The following is a 17,354-nucleotide window of genomic DNA, read 5'->3' as shown; positions in this document are numbered from 1 at the left end:
AGGAATGATAAAAGAAAGAATCATGAAATAATAAGATAGATGGAAGAAAAATAGAAAGAGTAAAAATATAGGTAAATACAATAGACTTTGCTTCTTGAGTTTTCTAAATTATATTTGGTAGTTGAAGCAAAAATTACAACATTGTAATGGTTGTCAGTATATATTTAAGACAATTATAAACTGGGAAAGATAAAGGCAGATAAGGTTTCTACATTTCTGTATCTTGATTGCAATTATGATTACATGGATGTACACATGCCATAAAATAGGCATAGAACTATACACACATTTTACCAATGTAGGTTTCCTAGTTTTGATATTGCACTATAGTTATACAAAATGTAAACATTGGGGGAACCTTGGTGCAGGATACAGAGGAACCTATCTGTGCTATTTTTGCAACTTCCTATGATTATCTCAAAATTTTAAAAAATAAACTTTGAGTTTGGTGGCCTGTCTATACACACTGTCTTCTAAAACCACTATAGGTGTTGCCCCTGGGATCCAGAGAACAGATTCCTTTAATATTTTGCATTCTCACATTCTCTTTTCCTCAGAAGCATCTTTCTCAAGGCTGCCTTTGAGTTCTTCAGATGACACTTCTGTTAAGCCTTCCTTTTCCCCCTAAGTCTGATTCAGACATGTCTTCTCTGCATGCCAGTGGTGTCCAGCACACATGTACTGTGATCATACTGTAATGAGTAGCTTACTTGTCAGTTTTCCCACTAGACTGTGAGTTAGGAAACAAACAACTATACTCTTTTTTATTAAATAATTGAACGAGAGGGAAGGATAACAGAACAGTGGTTTATCTTCCCTCTTAGAGAGAGGATTGCCGTGCATCTGTAGTATATATAGCCCTGAGTCGGTTTCTCTGGCTTAAATCATTATTTCTCTGTGCCACACAGGTCATCTTTTCTCTTCTTTGTCCATCCAGAAGAAACTTAGTCATTCATAGTCTTCTTATAGATCTAATCTATTTGTATTTACTGTTTGAGGCGTAAGTGCATTCACTGTAATAGGGAAGGAATATCATTCTCTTATACTTAATTTTTATTCCTGATTGTCAGTAGATTTGGTTGCACTGTATACATGTCGTGTACTTAAAACAAGCACTCAAGGTTTAAAAGAATTTTCTTTGTTATGAAATGAAGTAAACTGTTCAAAAATTTTCATTTAACACGGTTAAATTCAATAAACCCTTTTTTCCTAAAGGGAAATATTTTAGTTTTTACTGAATATTAACATGAAATATTTGGAACCACCCAACATTATTTCACATCCAGAAGTAACTGCTATTGTAATTGTCCTTCCAGACACTTAAAATACTATATAAATGTGTGTTATTTTCATGAATGGATTATTGAAAAATACACTGCTGTTTCTGGTTTTTCACTTAGTATATTACAGACACCTTTCCTCACTAATGCATACAAATCTGTCCCCCCTTCCCTTAAGTGTTCTGACGTATGATGTATTAAAATTTTTAATGCAGTTTCCTGTTGGACTTACATGTTTTCAAACATTTCTTTTGTTAAGAAGCAATATTGTGCTGATGAATAATTTGTGTGGTACATGTTACATCTTTGAACACTTGATGATTTTATTAAAAAAATTCTAGAACTGGCCATTCTTTCAGGTAAGCAGGAATTCAGATTTATGCTCAGTTTTGTTTTTAACTTATTATTATACTATGTTTTAGGGAATTGAAATAAAAATATTTTGTGAACTTTGAAGAAAATACTTGTATTGGTATTCTCCTTAGCAGAGGAGTGGAGAAACCTAGTTTAAAGGACGACTTGAAAAAATACAGAGGAAGTGCTAATGCTTTTCCTGGTAATAACAAAATCTTACCAGTAGAAGTCTGCCCATTTGGAGGTGCTTGATTTGCAAACAAACCATTTGAGGGTAGAAGAGACCTTTTATTTTTTTTTCACTTCCAACTTAGAAGATATGAGGAACTGATTCTAGGAGGTAGGCAGTAGAAGAAATGAACTTCTGAAGAAATGAGGCTCTGAGTTGTTGAGTCTTTCAGTTAATATCCTGTACTGATTTGGGATCTCTTCAACTGGAAACATTGCAAGCTTGGTTACCTCTACTGGAGCTGACTTCTGATGAACCCCTCATTACAAGGAACCTGAGTGCCTCTCTTCATGAAAGGAAAGCAGTGCCGCATTCTGCAGCCCAGACTGCTGAGCATGGAGGGGAATTTATTAGATTTGGGGTAATAGAGAAGAAAATCAAGGAGGCTGAATTTCTTTCATAAAGGAAACAATTTGGTTAACCTTTGAGAGGGATCTGAGTTCACAGTAGCACTCTTGGAATTATCCTTTTCCTTTTAATTTCAAAGGGTTCAGCACTATCAGATTTATGTTAGGAGGATAGTATCCAGTTTTAGAAGTTGAACGATGTTATTTATCTTTTCAGAATTCAACAGTAACGATTGAAGAATTTCACTGCAAGCTCCAAGAGGCTACAAACTTTCCTCTTCGTCCTTTTGTTATTCCATTCCTCAAGGTAATATTTATGAGATAACTACTAAATGTAATTTATTTTCAACATTTCTCCAAGATCTGTTACTGACCCATGTTCTGTGATCTAAATCAGGGCAGCTTGCCACATTTCCATATCTTTATTTTATTTGAAATACGAGTGCAGTTTGTGGATAAGCCTTATGCTTGATGAGATGACAATTGCAAAAGCCTTGAGTTGTGGTCTGTATGCAGAGACTGCTGGTGACACACAGAAGGAGCAGTAAGGAGGCAACAGAGTGGGGTGGAGGTGTGTGCATGTCATGGAAGTTGGGCTTTTAGCAGAGGAAGTGACTGGACATAATCTTTTGATTGTGGCCAGGGAGTAAAGAATCTGTATGTAATTTTGTGCTTGTCCAAAGATAACAAGTTTTTTTTGTTTTGTTTTGTTTTTTTGCATTGCTATTGGTTATCCATAACTTGCAGAGTTGTAATAGCTCAAAGCTAATGAAAGACTAGAGTCAGACACAGTATATTCTAGACCAGGCATAGTTTGGAAACCTATGACCCAAATCCAGCCTACCACATAGTTTTGCAAAGGCCCTGGAGAGAAGAATCATTTTTACAGATGAACACCTGTGATTGACTTAGTAATAAGGAACACTAACTTTGAATCCCAGTTAAGCTAAATGTTATCCTCAATCCACCCCGGACATATGAATTCCATTCTTTCACTAGTAGTAGACTTGTTTAAAAAAAAAAAAACTTTCTCTCTTTTTTTATGAGTATCACATAATATCTGCAACTTTGTCTCTTGATTTACAAGCCTAAAATATCTGATCAAATAAATATGCCCCTTTTACCTTCTTTTACTTTACTTTCATTTCCTAAGAAAATGGAATAGCATCAAAAAATGGGTCATTCTTCTCAGGAAAAGGGTTTTTTTTTCCCCTGTGATGATCATACTAAAATAGGAGCTAAGAATTACTTGTGAACAGTATGTAAGTTTGACTTGAATTTGTGTTAATTGATACTTCAGTAACAGGCCTGAGAGAAAAGGCCTTGTCTTCATTGGTACATGTTCAGAAATAGCTGACATGGATATGCAAATAAAGTTTGTGTGGTGTTCAAAACAAAAGATGGTCATCTTATTGAAGTACTGATTCTGGTTTTTAAAAACTTTTAAAGTTAGAATATTGCAGACATGCAGGAAAGTGCATAGATCTTGGGTGTTTGGCCTGTGTTGTGGCACTGTTCTGATGGCATTCATGCTCAGCCTTTCAGAGCAGTCTGAGATAACCTTTTCCAGCCTTGAAACAACTGTGTGTTCTATCTTGGTCTCTTTTCTGTATGTCAGATCCAATAGATAATTATTTCCCCCAGGATTCCAGATTAAAGAGAGAGTTGGGAAATTTCTGTTAATAAGAAATGATTAGCATTTTAAAAATTCACCAAAGGGCGTACGTATGTCACGAATGTATAGATCTGACATGCTATTTTTTTTAAGTTTTTACAGTTGCTGCAAGATTGAGGTTATAGAACAGACTTTAAAAGTGTTTTATATCATCAAATTCCCTATTCTTAACTCTTGTTATTTTAGAAAACAGCATGAGGTAGGTTGTTATGGCAGCTTTTTGGCTAACATTTGGGTTTTTGTCAATTTATTTCTGCTTTAAAACAGTCACTAATTATGGTGCCTGCTAAATTAACTGTTGGTGAAAGGATGACTACTTGCATGTATTAAACTCTCCTTTCACTTGCTCATCTGTTTCCCTTGGGATGAGGACTTACTAATGGACTCAGTCTAAATTATTTTTAAATTTGGGGGAATATTCTTTTTTTAATAAAATTAATATGAAAAGGTATGTTTTAAATATGAAGGACTTATAGTTAAGTTTAAAGGTGTCAAGGTTTTTTGTATTATTTGTCCTATTAAAGATTTTCTGAGTTTGAAGAGAAGGAAAAATAATCAGTACATAATTATCTTTTTACAAAATAAGGAAATGTTCTCAACTAGAGTACCATGATAAGAAATACATTCTGTCCATGGTTTCTCAGTGTATCCTCAAATCCTCGTCTAGTCTTAGGCTTGATGTCTTAATTTCCATCACTCCCACTGCTTTTTTAAAAACCCCATGTTCCAACCAACCCAGAATAATCACTGTTTCCAGAATTCATGGCAACTCTCGTAGAGCACATGAAGGCAAGGTTGAGTAGTGCTATCAGAAATGGGTTAGGATTCAGAAGAGAGAAACCAGGACTTACAATGATAAAGAGTAAAGTCCTCCTACTCCCATGTAGGCAGTACTAATTTTCTTTGACCAAAGTCTTCAAAAATGCCTAAGTTTTTAAATTATTATGCACAACAAACCTTTATTGAGCTGTACTAGGCCACAGAGGTGAATAAAAAAGTCTCTTCCTTAAGAGGATTTACATCTTGTGGGGGTAAGAGACAAGTTAACAGTAATTGAAGTTCAGTATAATAGATCTCACTTTATTCAGAGATGCATATGAAAATTAGATTGACAGAGAGAGAAGGACTTCTGTGTCATCTTGTTTGTGAATGCCTTTTGAGGTGCTGAGCCTGGTTGTGTTGGGCCCAACACTGGGGCAGCTGCCTTCCAGCCCCTGCCTTTTCTTTTCAAGGCCAACCTGCCTCTTCTGCAGCGAGAACTGCTGCACTGCGCTCGGGCCGCCAAGCAAACCCCATCCCAGTACCTGGCTCAGCACGAACACCTTCTGCTCAACACGAGTATTGCATCCCCTGCTGACTCTTCTGAGCTGCTCATGGAGGTGCATGGAAATGGAAAGAGGCCCAGTCCGGAGAGGTGAGCAGAGAAGAGCTTTATTGTCCTTGCTTTTCTGGAACTGCTCTGAGCTTTCCCCTTTGCTTGTGAAAGAAAGAGAACTTGATTACTGTGGTTATATTGAAGTATGGATTCAGAATTTCCAAGATTAGTTTTGCATTGTCCCATCAGGCAGCAGAATGCTTCTCAACTCTTCAGATGACTGAATACCCCTGCTGATAAATTCTGCTCTAGAACATTCTATGGGTCCCCTGCTCCAGAACCATAAGAAATACAATCTGCTCAAGGCATTTTTTTTCCTGATATGTGAAGTCTTTAAAAGTATAACAGTTAATGAATCAGCTTTACTTTGAAGATTGAAATTAATTTAATTTATTCTGGAAATTTATCTACAAGTGTCTACGACTATTTACTATGGTTTGTCAAGGAAACAACATTTTAACAACAGCGGAAAATTTCTTACAGTTGAAGCAAATGTAAAAAATCCTACAAATTCACAAGTGTGTTAATTATGTAAGCCTTTTTCTTCCATGTGGAGAATTGTTTGTTTCCAATCACTGACCTCCACAGTAGCAGATTTGACCTTGAAACATTCCTAAATGTATTTGAACCCATAATCCTCCATATTCCTATCACATAAGAAAATGCTGTCATCTCCTTAAGTTTCTCCTTTGCTTCATGAGGTTGAGATGTTTCTGCTTGGTTATGGATGAATTTGACCTCTCTTTTCATGCTGGGATAAATCAGCAATTTCCATTATCTGCCTGGCCCCTGAAGACATTTAGTTCAGGCCTCATGTTATACCTTTTCTTATCTTCCTTTTTGTGAAAGTGCATCGCACAAGACTTAGCACCAAGTAGGTGCTCAGGAAATGTTTACATGAGCACTTGTTGATGGGCTCAGATATGTATTTCCAATTCTTCTACAGGAGGGAAGAGAGCAGCTTTGAAAGAGATACAATTCCTCCTGAGCCTCCTGCCAAGAGAGTGTGTACCATTAGCCCAGCTCCCCGGCACAGTCCTGCCCTCAATGTGCCCCTCATGAATCCTGGGGGCCAATTCCATCCTACTCCTCCGCCTCTTCAGCACTACACCTTAGAAGATATTGCAACTTCTCACCTGTATCGTGAACCCAACAAGATGCTAGAACATCGAGAAGTTCGTGATAGACACCACAATCTTAGTAAGTGGCATAAGCAGCATGGTAATGACAAATTCAGATTGAATCCATGCATTTCTTTTCCACTCAGCGATAAAACAAAGTAGTGTCAGCATTGCTTTTTCCTACTGATAAAATAAAACAATATTAAGAATATTAGAATTCTAAGTGTTCTTGTTTGAAATTGATCTCGCTTCATACCTTATTGCTATTATCATTATATGATCAAAAGTGGTAAAGCAAATTTTAGGAAATACACAATGAAGTATTTAAGAATAAAGGGATATCACTTATTCTGATATGGTTCAGAAATAAAGTAGAGAATTAAAAGGAAATGAGATAAAAAATATTCACATTTAGGAAGTTTGGGTAAAGAGTAAATGAGAATTCTTTGTACTATTCCTGAAATGTTTCTATAAATCTGAGTTTAACTCCAGAATAAAACGTTTTTAAAATTAAGCAAGAGAGATGTGAAACATGGTCTTGGAGGTGAAAGTGAGATGTTTAGGTCAGGGGTGAGGCATATCTAAATTTAAATCTTGGCTCTGCACCCTAACTAGCTATGTGATCTTACACAAGTAAGGCTCTCTGTGCCCCCAGTTATTCATTTCTGAAATGGAGAGACCACCACCTCCTGTGCTTTGGTCATTGTCACATTTGGAATGCCTGGCACATGCGTCCTCAGCCACCATTAAATTTGGAAAGAAACAAAAAGGCCCCTAACAAACTTCACCCAAGATGAGTTTTGAACAGAGCTCTGTCATGTACTCATAAAAGTTTACTGCAGAAGGTTCTTTGGAGTTTGGGTGCTGAGATGTGTCAGAGCAGAGAACCAAAGGGCTGCTAGTTTCCAGGGTTGCCCCTACAATTTCTATTATTAGATTCCCTATGGAGTAAAAAATTACAAAACATCTCACTAGCATCTTTCAGCAGCTTGGACCACATTATGGCCCTGGCTTTATGCAGTGGTAGCTGTATGGTGAGGGCCGTGACAGCAACAGTGTTCTCAGCTGCCAACATTTACTGAATTTGAAGTACTTCAGTACTTAGACTGTGGTGTACGTACATTATCTCATTTAATCCTCACATGGAGCTGTTACCCCTCTTTACACATGAGAGACAGAACTGTGGCCAGAATCACATAGCTAGAAAGTGGCAGAGATGAGATTGTGACCCCAGTTGTCTGATGCCTGGAAGTTGGGTACATTCCTAGTATGCTGTGATGTCTCCCTTAGCAGCTGTTCTGTATGGCTCACTTTTCTTTGTCTCTCTTTTTATGTTAAAAACTAGACTTGCTATTGACTTCTTCTATTCTTAACACACATTTTTTTTGCTGATTTGGATCTGTCATTTTCTGAGAGAGAAGTATGCTAAAAACTAGCTATAACTGCATTTTGGCCAGATTTTCTTGTATTTCTAACAATTTTCTTTTCTTTTTCTTTCTTTTTTTTTTTTTTAAAGGAAGGTACTGGGGGTTGAACCTGGGACCTCGTGCATGCTAAGCATGTGCTCTCTCACTGAGCTACACCCTGCCCCCCTCAACAATTTTAGAAAGTTTTTTCATCTTGAAGTGTTCTGCTTGAAAGACCTTTAATTGTCTACTTTGGTGGTTTATTTTACAGTCAACCATTTGTCTTCCAGGCTCATTCTAGATTACTTAATTTTCCCCAGTCCTCTTTTGATAACATATGCCCTAATACAGTGGTTCTTACCAAATCATTTCCCACCCTACCACTTTTCAACAAATAAATTATAACATTCTCCCCCATCTTTACTCTCCTAAAATGAAATTTATGGGTACTATAGCCTACCTTAGTCCCATAATTTTAGGATAAATATTCTAATGTATAATATATAAGAAAATATTTTATAATATATTAGTGCTCAGGCATGACTACACAAGAAGATATGGTGAAATAAGTAGATTCCTGCACAAATATAGTCACTATGAATACAATACCTGAATGAATTCAGACTGATAACAGATGTGTTACATTAATGATGTGTTACTATGGATAGTGTTGCCATATGTGACATAATTTTTCAAAATAGTGGATAATTCAGCATACCCTTGATTCATACAGTCGTTGTATTTATGCAGATTCCAATAATGTATATCAAAACCGTGCACAAATAGTATTTTGGTAATACTGAGTTGTTTCCATGTCTCGGACAGTACCTGCTCTATTTGCAGTGGTTAAGCATTTGCATTGTGCCACAGCCTTGCCAACCTTTTGTGTGATTTACAATTAAATTTTTTCCAATATATAGATGTGAAATGCTATCTTAGTGAAGATTTCACTTATACTGTATAACTGTTTATAAGTTTGAGTATTCATGTTTGTGGATCATATATACTTTTTTGTCTGTGACTTACCTGTTTATTTCTCTTACCTGTTTTTCTTTTGGGTTGTGTGTCTTTCATAATTGATTTGTAGGAGTTTTTAATATATTTTGAGTAGTGATTTCTTGTTGATGTATGTCATTTTGTGGTTTTATGTCATTTTGAATCATTGCCTTAGTAGTGTGCGCATAGCTGGTATGAATGTGTGTTTACTTGGTAGAATTCTGTTTACTGTATTCCCTCTGTCTTCAAATTTAATCTAATTTCTAATAGGTCTAAATGGAGGCTATCAGGATGAGTTGGTGGACCACCGTTTGACAGAAAGGGAATGGGCTGATGAATGGAAACATCTTGATCATGTAAGAATCTTATAGTGTATAATTTTCCTAACTATTGATTACTTATAGTTCTTAGTATTACTGATTGTAAGAATCTGTATGCTTGAAGTGAACTTAACCAGAGCTACATGTCTTTGCAATAAAAGCTGACTTATCTACTACTCCCACAGCTAGGGAGCTAAGAGTAATAAATCCCAAATCTTTGTGGTGGGATAATCACTTCAGGTCATAACCAAGTGAAGCCATGTAGTACAATAATTAAAAATACAGGTTTATGAATTTTAGGTCCCAGCTTTGCCACTTACTACCTCTGTGCAATGGGCAAGTTGCTTTATCATTTTTAGTCTTAATTTTTATATCTTAAAAAATGCAATTTTTAGATATAAGGCAGTATAAAGTATTTAAGGTTATTTTATTCTGAAGTTGTTTAAAATTCATGATTTTGACCGCTGCAGATTCTTTAAATGAGTTAATTTGTGTTTTGAGGTAAAATACAATTTATATTTTTTTAAAGACATAAATGTAGGTTTCTGTATTAACCATATTTTGTGACTACTACTATTAACAGTTTGATTTATTTAGAAATTAAATGTTTTAAGCTATTTTTACCTTTTCAAAAAAATGCTATATTATTTGAATTCACAGGAGGGCTGTAATGCTTATCACACGGCCTAGTATATAGGAAGTGTTAAATAGATGGAGCTTCTCCAAATGCCAGTGAGAATTAGTACACTGGTACAGAATGTAAACCCAAGTTCTCTGCCCCATTGGAAGAGAGAATCTCCCCTCTCACTAAAAAGGGAAGAGAAGATAGAGTACCTGCTTGAAATATGCATACAGTAACTTTTCATTTCTGAGTAATGTTGTTCTGAACATAATTTCTCTGATTGCATTCTTTTATAAATCTTCAGCTTTATCAGATGTTTAGGCAGAGATATAATGTGGTTTCACATAGTCTTTAAAGAGCTATATTATAATGAGGCTGGCTGCCTCAACCATGAAGAATCCAAAGGGTATTATTTTGAAACTTAAAAAATTATGTGTATATATTTAAAGAGAAGCAGTGTGAAAGGCTTTCAAGTATGAACTTAGTATTGCTAAATCTGTCAGATTCATAAACCTTTATTATTTATATTTTGTTTACCTGTCCTTGATTTTCAATGTTGATTGTGTGAATATCCTCATCCCATGTCTCTGCCTGACTTCCTACCTGGTCCAGGCCCTGAACTGCATTATGGAAATGGTAGAGAAAACAAGGCGCTCCATGGCAGTCCTACGGCGCTGTCAGGAATCAGATCGTGAAGAACTCAACTACTGGAAACGACGATATAATGAAAACACAGAGATGAGGAAAACAGGGAGTGAGCTGGTGTCCAGGCAGCACAGTCCTGGAAGCGCAGATTCTCTCAGCAATGGTAAGGGGGAAGTCTCACTTAAGATGTCAAGGGAGACTTTTTCTATTTTACTTCAAAGGAAGATGGTGCTAGATTGTGGAGTTAGAAAGACCCAGGGAATTATGAAGACTAAATGATGAAACATGTCAAGAACATTGTATCTGACATGTTCAAGAAAGTGTCTTCCTTATGTAGAATGAGAGCTCTTGTCATTCTGTTTTTCAACTGTGTAATCAGAGAGTGTTTGGTTGTTAAATTCAGCCTGACTGAATGTACCGGGTAGTCTCATGTACACTGCATTCATTCCTCACAGTAGCCCTGCAAATGTTTACCTCAGCTTCTCTCCTCTTTTCCCCACTCCCCATCCAGAAAAAATATCATTTATTAAACTCTGCCTGGAGGCCTTCTACAAAAAGTTTTACCTGTACCTGGGTTTTCCCACCCTAAAGCAGCAGAGAGATGAACAACTGTTCTCTCAAGCCAGGAAACATCCAGAACACCACAGCTAATCCTCCAAAAATGTTCCGTGACATTCACCTAGTAACTGAAAAGGTGCCCTATCCAAAGGCACAGCTGAATGAGGGGCCACCTGTGATCAGACTCTTTCCCCACCCACCCACTTTAAGCTCCCAGTTTTCACCATGCAGAATGAATCTCTTCTTATGACAGACCTAGTATGTTCCACAGAAGACAGCCATTAGTCTCAAAAAGACTACCCAAAAATTTGAGGCAAAGACATTGGTAACCAAGGGGTCCCACTCCCGCACCCCACCCAGAGAAGTGACTCTTGAGGCAGCCATAGATTAGCAACATTGTGTGGGATGCCTAGCACAGCAGGACATTAGGGACTACTTATAGTTGTAGTTTAATTCCTTTCATAAGAACCTTAAGGCTAATTCACAGGTATCCCTCACCTTCACAAATACTCGCTCTTATGACTCACAGAAACTTACCCAAAGTTCACCACCCAAATCACATACCTTCCATCAAAGCTTTGCTAGCATGCTGGTGAGGTGGTGTGGAGTGCAGAGCAAGCTGTGGCTATGAGTTGGCTCTTCTCCAACCAGGACTACAGGTCTTGCTGGTGTTGTTTAAACGTTGCTTTGCATTGAGGGTTTAGCTAGGATGACTAGCCTATTATCCTGTCATAACTATTACCAGCACCTCTCTCACTCTCAAAAATGAGGACAGTTGGGATGGTAAATTACATCATCACTCTAGGTGTGCCTCTTCATGGATCCCAGTTTCCTTCTCTGAGGTTTCTTAGGGCACTCAGTCTGTCTGACTCAGGTAGTATCTTTCAGTATCTTTATTTATGCATATTATACATATTTAGTATTTTTATGTCACTGTTTCTTTTATAATATGTTTTTTACATGCAGTGTAGAAGGAAATCATAATTAATATCCTAAACAAGTGTGCTACTCAAAACTGTGGACCAAAACTACTCCAAAAACTACTTGTTACTGGTCTGTGATGATATGAGGAGCTTGCACCGGGATGTATTGGGCACCGTTTGCATTGCTGTGGGAAGAGTCTGCTACACTAAGCAGTGTATTGAGAGACATAATTGTTTTGCATGCATTCTGCATAAGCTCTTTATCGCTTCATGGGCTAGTAAGAGTTTGCAGACCAGCACTTTGAGTAGTGCTGTCCTATACTGGGCAGTGTTTTGGGGCATGGCACAGAAACATACTCACCAGTGACTTTTAAATAGTTAGATAATTAGTGTTTTAAATGTTTGAGATTATGTAGAAACCCCTGGTGGATTGTTATTTAAGTATTTAGTATTTATGTATTTTGGTGATTTGGCAAGAAATTGAATAGACTTTGGATGACATTATTACTTTTCCCATTTAAAATAATGGGATATAGGTTCCCTCTGAAAATGTGTGATTCACAATATTTTCAGGAACCAGTTTTGTTCAGGGCTGCCTAAGAGGGATGTATTTTGGTATTTTAAATGAGGATGCATAAATAAGTGTGAAAATCATAAGGAAAAACAAGGAGATGATTATCATTAGAATCCAGGGGAATGGTTTCTCTGGAGGTGTGGCACGGAAGATGTAGATGAAGTAGAGTGCAGACTGAGCTCTAATCTTTATTGGCTCTTGGGACAGTCTGGCTGGCATCATGTAAACATTAGTGTGGCTTACCACTACTTACCTCTTGGGGATTTCAGCTTGCTAAAAGTGTTCTCTTTCTTTTTTTTTTTTTTTTAACATTTTTTATTGATTTATAATCATTTTACAATGTTGTGTCAAAATCCAGTGTTCAGCACAATTTTTCAGTCATTCATGGACATATACACACTCATTGTCACATTTTTTTCTCTGTGAGTTATCATAACATTTTGTGTATATTTCCCTGTGCTATACAGTGTAATCTTGTTTATCTATTCTACAATTTTGAAATCCCAGTCTATCCCTTCCCACCCTCCACCCCCCTGGCAACCACAAGTCTGTATTCTCTGTCTATGAGTCTATTTCTGTCCTGTATTTATGCTTTGTTTTTGTTTGTTTGTTTTTGTTTTTTAGATTCCACATATGAGCTATCTCATATGGTATTTTTCTTTCTCTTTCTGGCTTACTTCACTTAGAATGACATTCTCCAGGAGCATCCATGTTGCTGCAAATGGCATTATGTTGTCGGTTTTTATGGCTGAGTAGTATTCCATTGTATAAATATACCACATCTTCTTTATCCAGTCACCTGTTGATGGACATTTAGGCTGTTTCCATGTTTTGGCTATTGTAAATAGTGCTGCTATGAACATTGGGGTGCAGGTGTCATCCTGAAGTAGGGTTCCTTCTGGATGCAAGCCCAGGAGTGGGATTCCTGGGTCATACGGTAAGTCTATTCCTAGTCTTTTGAGGAATCTCCACACTGTTTTCCATAGTGGCTGCACCAAACTGCATTCCCACCAGCAGTGTAGGAGGGTTCCCCTTTCTCCACAGCCTCTCCAGCATTTGTCATTTGTGGATTTTTGAATGATGGCCATTCTGACTGGTGTGAGGTGATACCTCATTGTAGTTTTGATTTGCATTTCTCTGATAATTAGTGATATTGAGCATTTTTTCATGTGCCTATTGATCATTTATATGTCTTCCTTGGAGAATTGCTTGTTTAGGTCTTTTGCCCATTTTTGGATTGGGTTGTTTGTTTTTTTCTTATTAAGTCGTATGAGCTGCTTGTATATTGTGGAGATCAAGCCTTTGTCAGTTTCATTTGCAAAAATTTTCTCCCATTCTTTAGGTTGTCTTCTTGTTTTATTTCTGGTTTCCTTTGCTGTGCAGAAGCTTGTAAGTTTCATTAGGTCCCATTTGTTTATTCTTGCTTTTATTTCTTCTAGGAGAAAATTTTTGAAATGTATGTCAGATAATGTTTTGCCTATGTTTTCCTCTAGGAGGTTTATTGTATCTTGTCTTATGTTTAAGTCTTTGATCCATTTTGAGTTGATTTTTGTATATGGGGTAAGGGAGTGTTCTAGCTTCATTGTTTTACATGCTGCTGTCCAGTTTTCCCAACACCATTTGCTGAAGAGACTGTCTTTATTCCATTGTATATTCTTGCCTCCGTTGTCGAAGATTAGTTGACCAAAAATTTGTGGGTTCATTTCTGGGCTCTCTATTCTGTTCCATTGGTCTATATGTCTGTTTTTGTACCAATACCATGCTGTCTTGATGACTGTAGCTCTATAGTATTGTCTGAAGTCTGGGAGAGTTATTTCTCCAGCCTCTTTCTTTCTCTTCAGTAATGCTTTGGCAATTCTGGGTCTTTGATGGTTGCATATAAATTTTATTATGATTTGTTCTAGTTCTGTGAAATATGTCCTGGGTAATTTGATAGGGATTGCATTAAATCTGTAGATTGCTTTGGGCAGTGTGACCATTTTAACAATATTGATTCTTCCAATCCAAGAGCATGGAATATCTTTCCATTTTTTAAAGTCTTCTTTAATTTCCTTCATCAGTGGTTTATAGTTTTCTGTGTATAATTCTTTCACCTCCTTGGTTAGATTTATTCCCAGATATTTTATTACTTTGGGTGCTATTTTAAAGGGGATTGTTTCTTTACTTTCTTTTTCTGTTGATTCATCATTTGTGTAAAGAAATGCAACTGATTTTTGAACGTTAATTTTGTAACCTGCTACCTTGCTGAATTCTTCAATCAGCTCTAGTAGTTTTTGTGTGGAGAAGTGTTCTCTTTCTTAATCTGGCGGTTTATGGGTGTTCACTTTATAATTTTCGTTATAATGTACATTAATATTATTTATAAACTTGTTGGCATCTAATATTTTGCAATTAAAGTTTTTTTTTTAAGGGAAGAAATTCACTCAGCTATCAGTTTTTCCCAGTTTTTCCTGAGAATGGGAGTCACCTGAGTATTTATTAGATATACACATTCCACACCTTTCCCTAGAGGTTATAATTCAGGGACCCAGGAATCTGAATATGTATGTTTTATGAGTCCAATAATCAGGCAGGTTTGGGAAAACTGCGTATAATTAAGCTCATAATCAAGGGCTTTCATGGAGCTTTTTAGTGGCCTGCATTAGTATGACCAAACTAGACTCCACCTCTAATAAAGGTGGAGACCACAATAAATATACAGAAATGGGGGTTAACAGCAGCTTCTCAGAGAAAAGAAAACCTCAAAAATATGTTGTTAATATCCATAGGGAGAAAATGATAAGAAAACTAGAGGATCCATCAAACTCATGTATCCAAATCATGAGTTTCAGAAACAGTGACCAGAAGGAGAAAATTAAATAGTTATTGAAATAATTTTTTAAATTAATCCAGAACTGAAAGACAGTATTCCAGCTTAAACCAGTCTCTCAAGTAAACGGCACAATGGAAGAAACAGACTGCCAGTTAGCATCGTTGAAAGTTAGAAGACAACTAAAGGAAAGTTATTTTAACCCAGAATTCTGTATGCAACTAAAACAATGTTAGAGTAATAGCCCACAATTAAAAAAAAAAAAAAAAAAAAAAAAAAAAACAGCTTCCACTTACCCTTTATCATGATGTCTGCCACAATTGGGTAGGCTATTCCCCAGCACAGAGAAGTAAATAATTAAGTGGAGAGACCTGGAATTAATAAAACAGGATCCAACTGAGAAACAGAAGACAGGAATCCCTGGGGTGTTTGGGAGGGTCCCAAACAGTAGTGGGACAGTTCAGGCTGGAATAGCCCAGAAGCTTGCTGGAGATTTCTTCAAGAAAAGGAAATTTATAAAATACTTACACAACAGGAGGAGAGTTTGAGACTGAATTAGAAATAATTACGTAAGAAACTTAGCACATGAATAAACAAGGCAATTATTAGCTCAAAGAAAAACAAAAACTTGTTCAGGAAGGTAAAAAGATTCTTAGAATATGAACCACATGACTCAGCTGTGATTAGCATTTACATTGAGTATTGTACTACTGATATGACAGAATTTGAGTATATCTCTGTTTAGGGGAAGGAACTGTGAATGTGTCTGTAGTGAGGTGGGAGAAGGTTAAAAGAGAAGGAAATTATTTCTACTGAAATGGCTAATCTGTAATGCCTGCGACTGAAAAATCAAGATGTACAAATACCGAAAGAATCAGCTTAAAAGGACACTTTACTATTGTTACAACAGAAAATATATATGCCCTACAGAGAGGTGATGCTCCTAATGTGGTTTAGGAGAACTTAGCCATGAACACTGGGTTCTAAGCCAGATGCTTTTCTTCAGTGATTAGCCCTGGATGGCCGTTAGAACCCATCTAAGAATCTTTGGAAAACTCCTGATGCCCGGGCCCCACCTTCAGACGTAATGATTTAATTTGTCTGAGGTGGGCCCTCGCCTCCCAGAGTTGAGAACTATTCCTTTGTACATTATCATTTAATCCTCAGAGCAACTTCATGAGGTAGGTATCTTTTTGTTTTTTCTTTTTTGGAAAACAGTCAAACTGTATGGCTCCTTGTAGAAAATACAGAAACATATTTACTGGTTCATCCCACACTGAAGAGTTTTGAAATATGTCTGAGAATTCTTTATTAAAACTTTGTATGGATTTCTTTGAAAACATAACTTCATATTAAGCATGTTTCTCACATCATTAAAGATTTTATAAACATAATTTTAATGACTCTACAGTAATTCCACCATACAAATATGCTGTAATTTCCTTAAGCCATTTCTGTTCTTGAACATTAAGATTTTTTGCTTGTTTTTTGTTTTCCAGTGAATAATGCAGTGTTTTAAATCTTTGTATGTAAGGATTTTTCCTTTAGGATATAGCCTTAGCTGTAAAATTAATCAGTTGTGGATACAGGCATCTTTGTTCACTTTATCTTGGTTTATTTTGATGGATGGGATAGCTAATACTTAATGGGGTCAAATCTATCATTTTCTTTATGGTTTTTCCGTGACCTTGATTCCCACCTCAGGTACAATAAATTTCATCTATATTCTATTCAAGTTTTGTCTGTTTGCATGTTAGCTATCTAACTTAAAATTCTCCAAATGGTTTTCTTCCTACCATCAGTTGATACCCATTCTTTATCTATTAAAATGAAATAATTATCAGATGTTACATTTTGTTAATTGCTTTAGTCTATTTTCTTCTGACAATATTAGTTACCACTTTTAGTTATAGTTTATATGGGCTCTTAACTATGTTCCAGCCAGTGCTAACTGAAGCCTTCTACATGTGTTTTCAAAACTGCCTGTTGAGATATAGGAACTAACATTAGATTCATTTACAGATGGCAAACAGAGGCTTAAATAAGTTAAAACTTGGCCAAAGTGATCCTACAGCTATTAAGTCAAGATTGCAAGTAGGGTATTCTGTTCCAGAACCAGC

The 17,354-nt window shown here is 36.5% G+C and overlaps 1 protein-coding gene and 1 long non-coding RNA gene across 3 annotated transcripts in view; one reads left to right on the top strand and one right to left on the bottom strand.

Annotated features, from left to right (window-relative positions):
* CBFA2T2 (CBFA2/RUNX1 partner transcriptional co-repressor 2) overlaps positions 1-17,354 on the top strand; it is a 130,673-nt gene that overhangs the window by 99,631 nt on the left and 13,688 nt on the right. For both annotated transcript variants that reach the window (XM_031433977.2, XM_031433976.2), the window contains exons 4-8: positions 2,428-2,517; positions 5,118-5,299; positions 6,207-6,460; positions 9,054-9,139; positions 10,338-10,533. In XM_031433977.2, the coding sequence (XP_031289837.1) occupies positions 2,428-2,517; positions 5,118-5,299; positions 6,207-6,460; positions 9,054-9,139; positions 10,338-10,533 (808 nt within the window). The remainder of the gene's footprint in view (positions 1-2,427; positions 2,518-5,117; positions 5,300-6,206; positions 6,461-9,053; positions 9,140-10,337; positions 10,534-17,354) is intronic.
* Positions 5,294-15,834, bottom strand: LOC135318514 (uncharacterized). The gene is made up of 3 exons (XR_010376631.1): positions 15,763-15,834; positions 15,531-15,605; positions 5,294-5,361 (listed from the first exon to the last, which is right to left on the bottom strand). It is a non-coding gene; the product is annotated as an uncharacterized LOC135318514 (long non-coding RNA).

The sequence above is a fragment of the Camelus dromedarius genome, chromosome 18 (genome assembly GCF_036321535.1).
Source record: "Camelus dromedarius isolate mCamDro1 chromosome 18, mCamDro1.pat, whole genome shotgun sequence".
Lineage (NCBI taxonomy): Eukaryota > Metazoa > Chordata > Mammalia > Artiodactyla > Camelidae > Camelus > Camelus dromedarius.
Note: the sequence above shows the minus strand (reverse complement) of the source record. Positions and strands in the feature narration are given on the sequence as shown.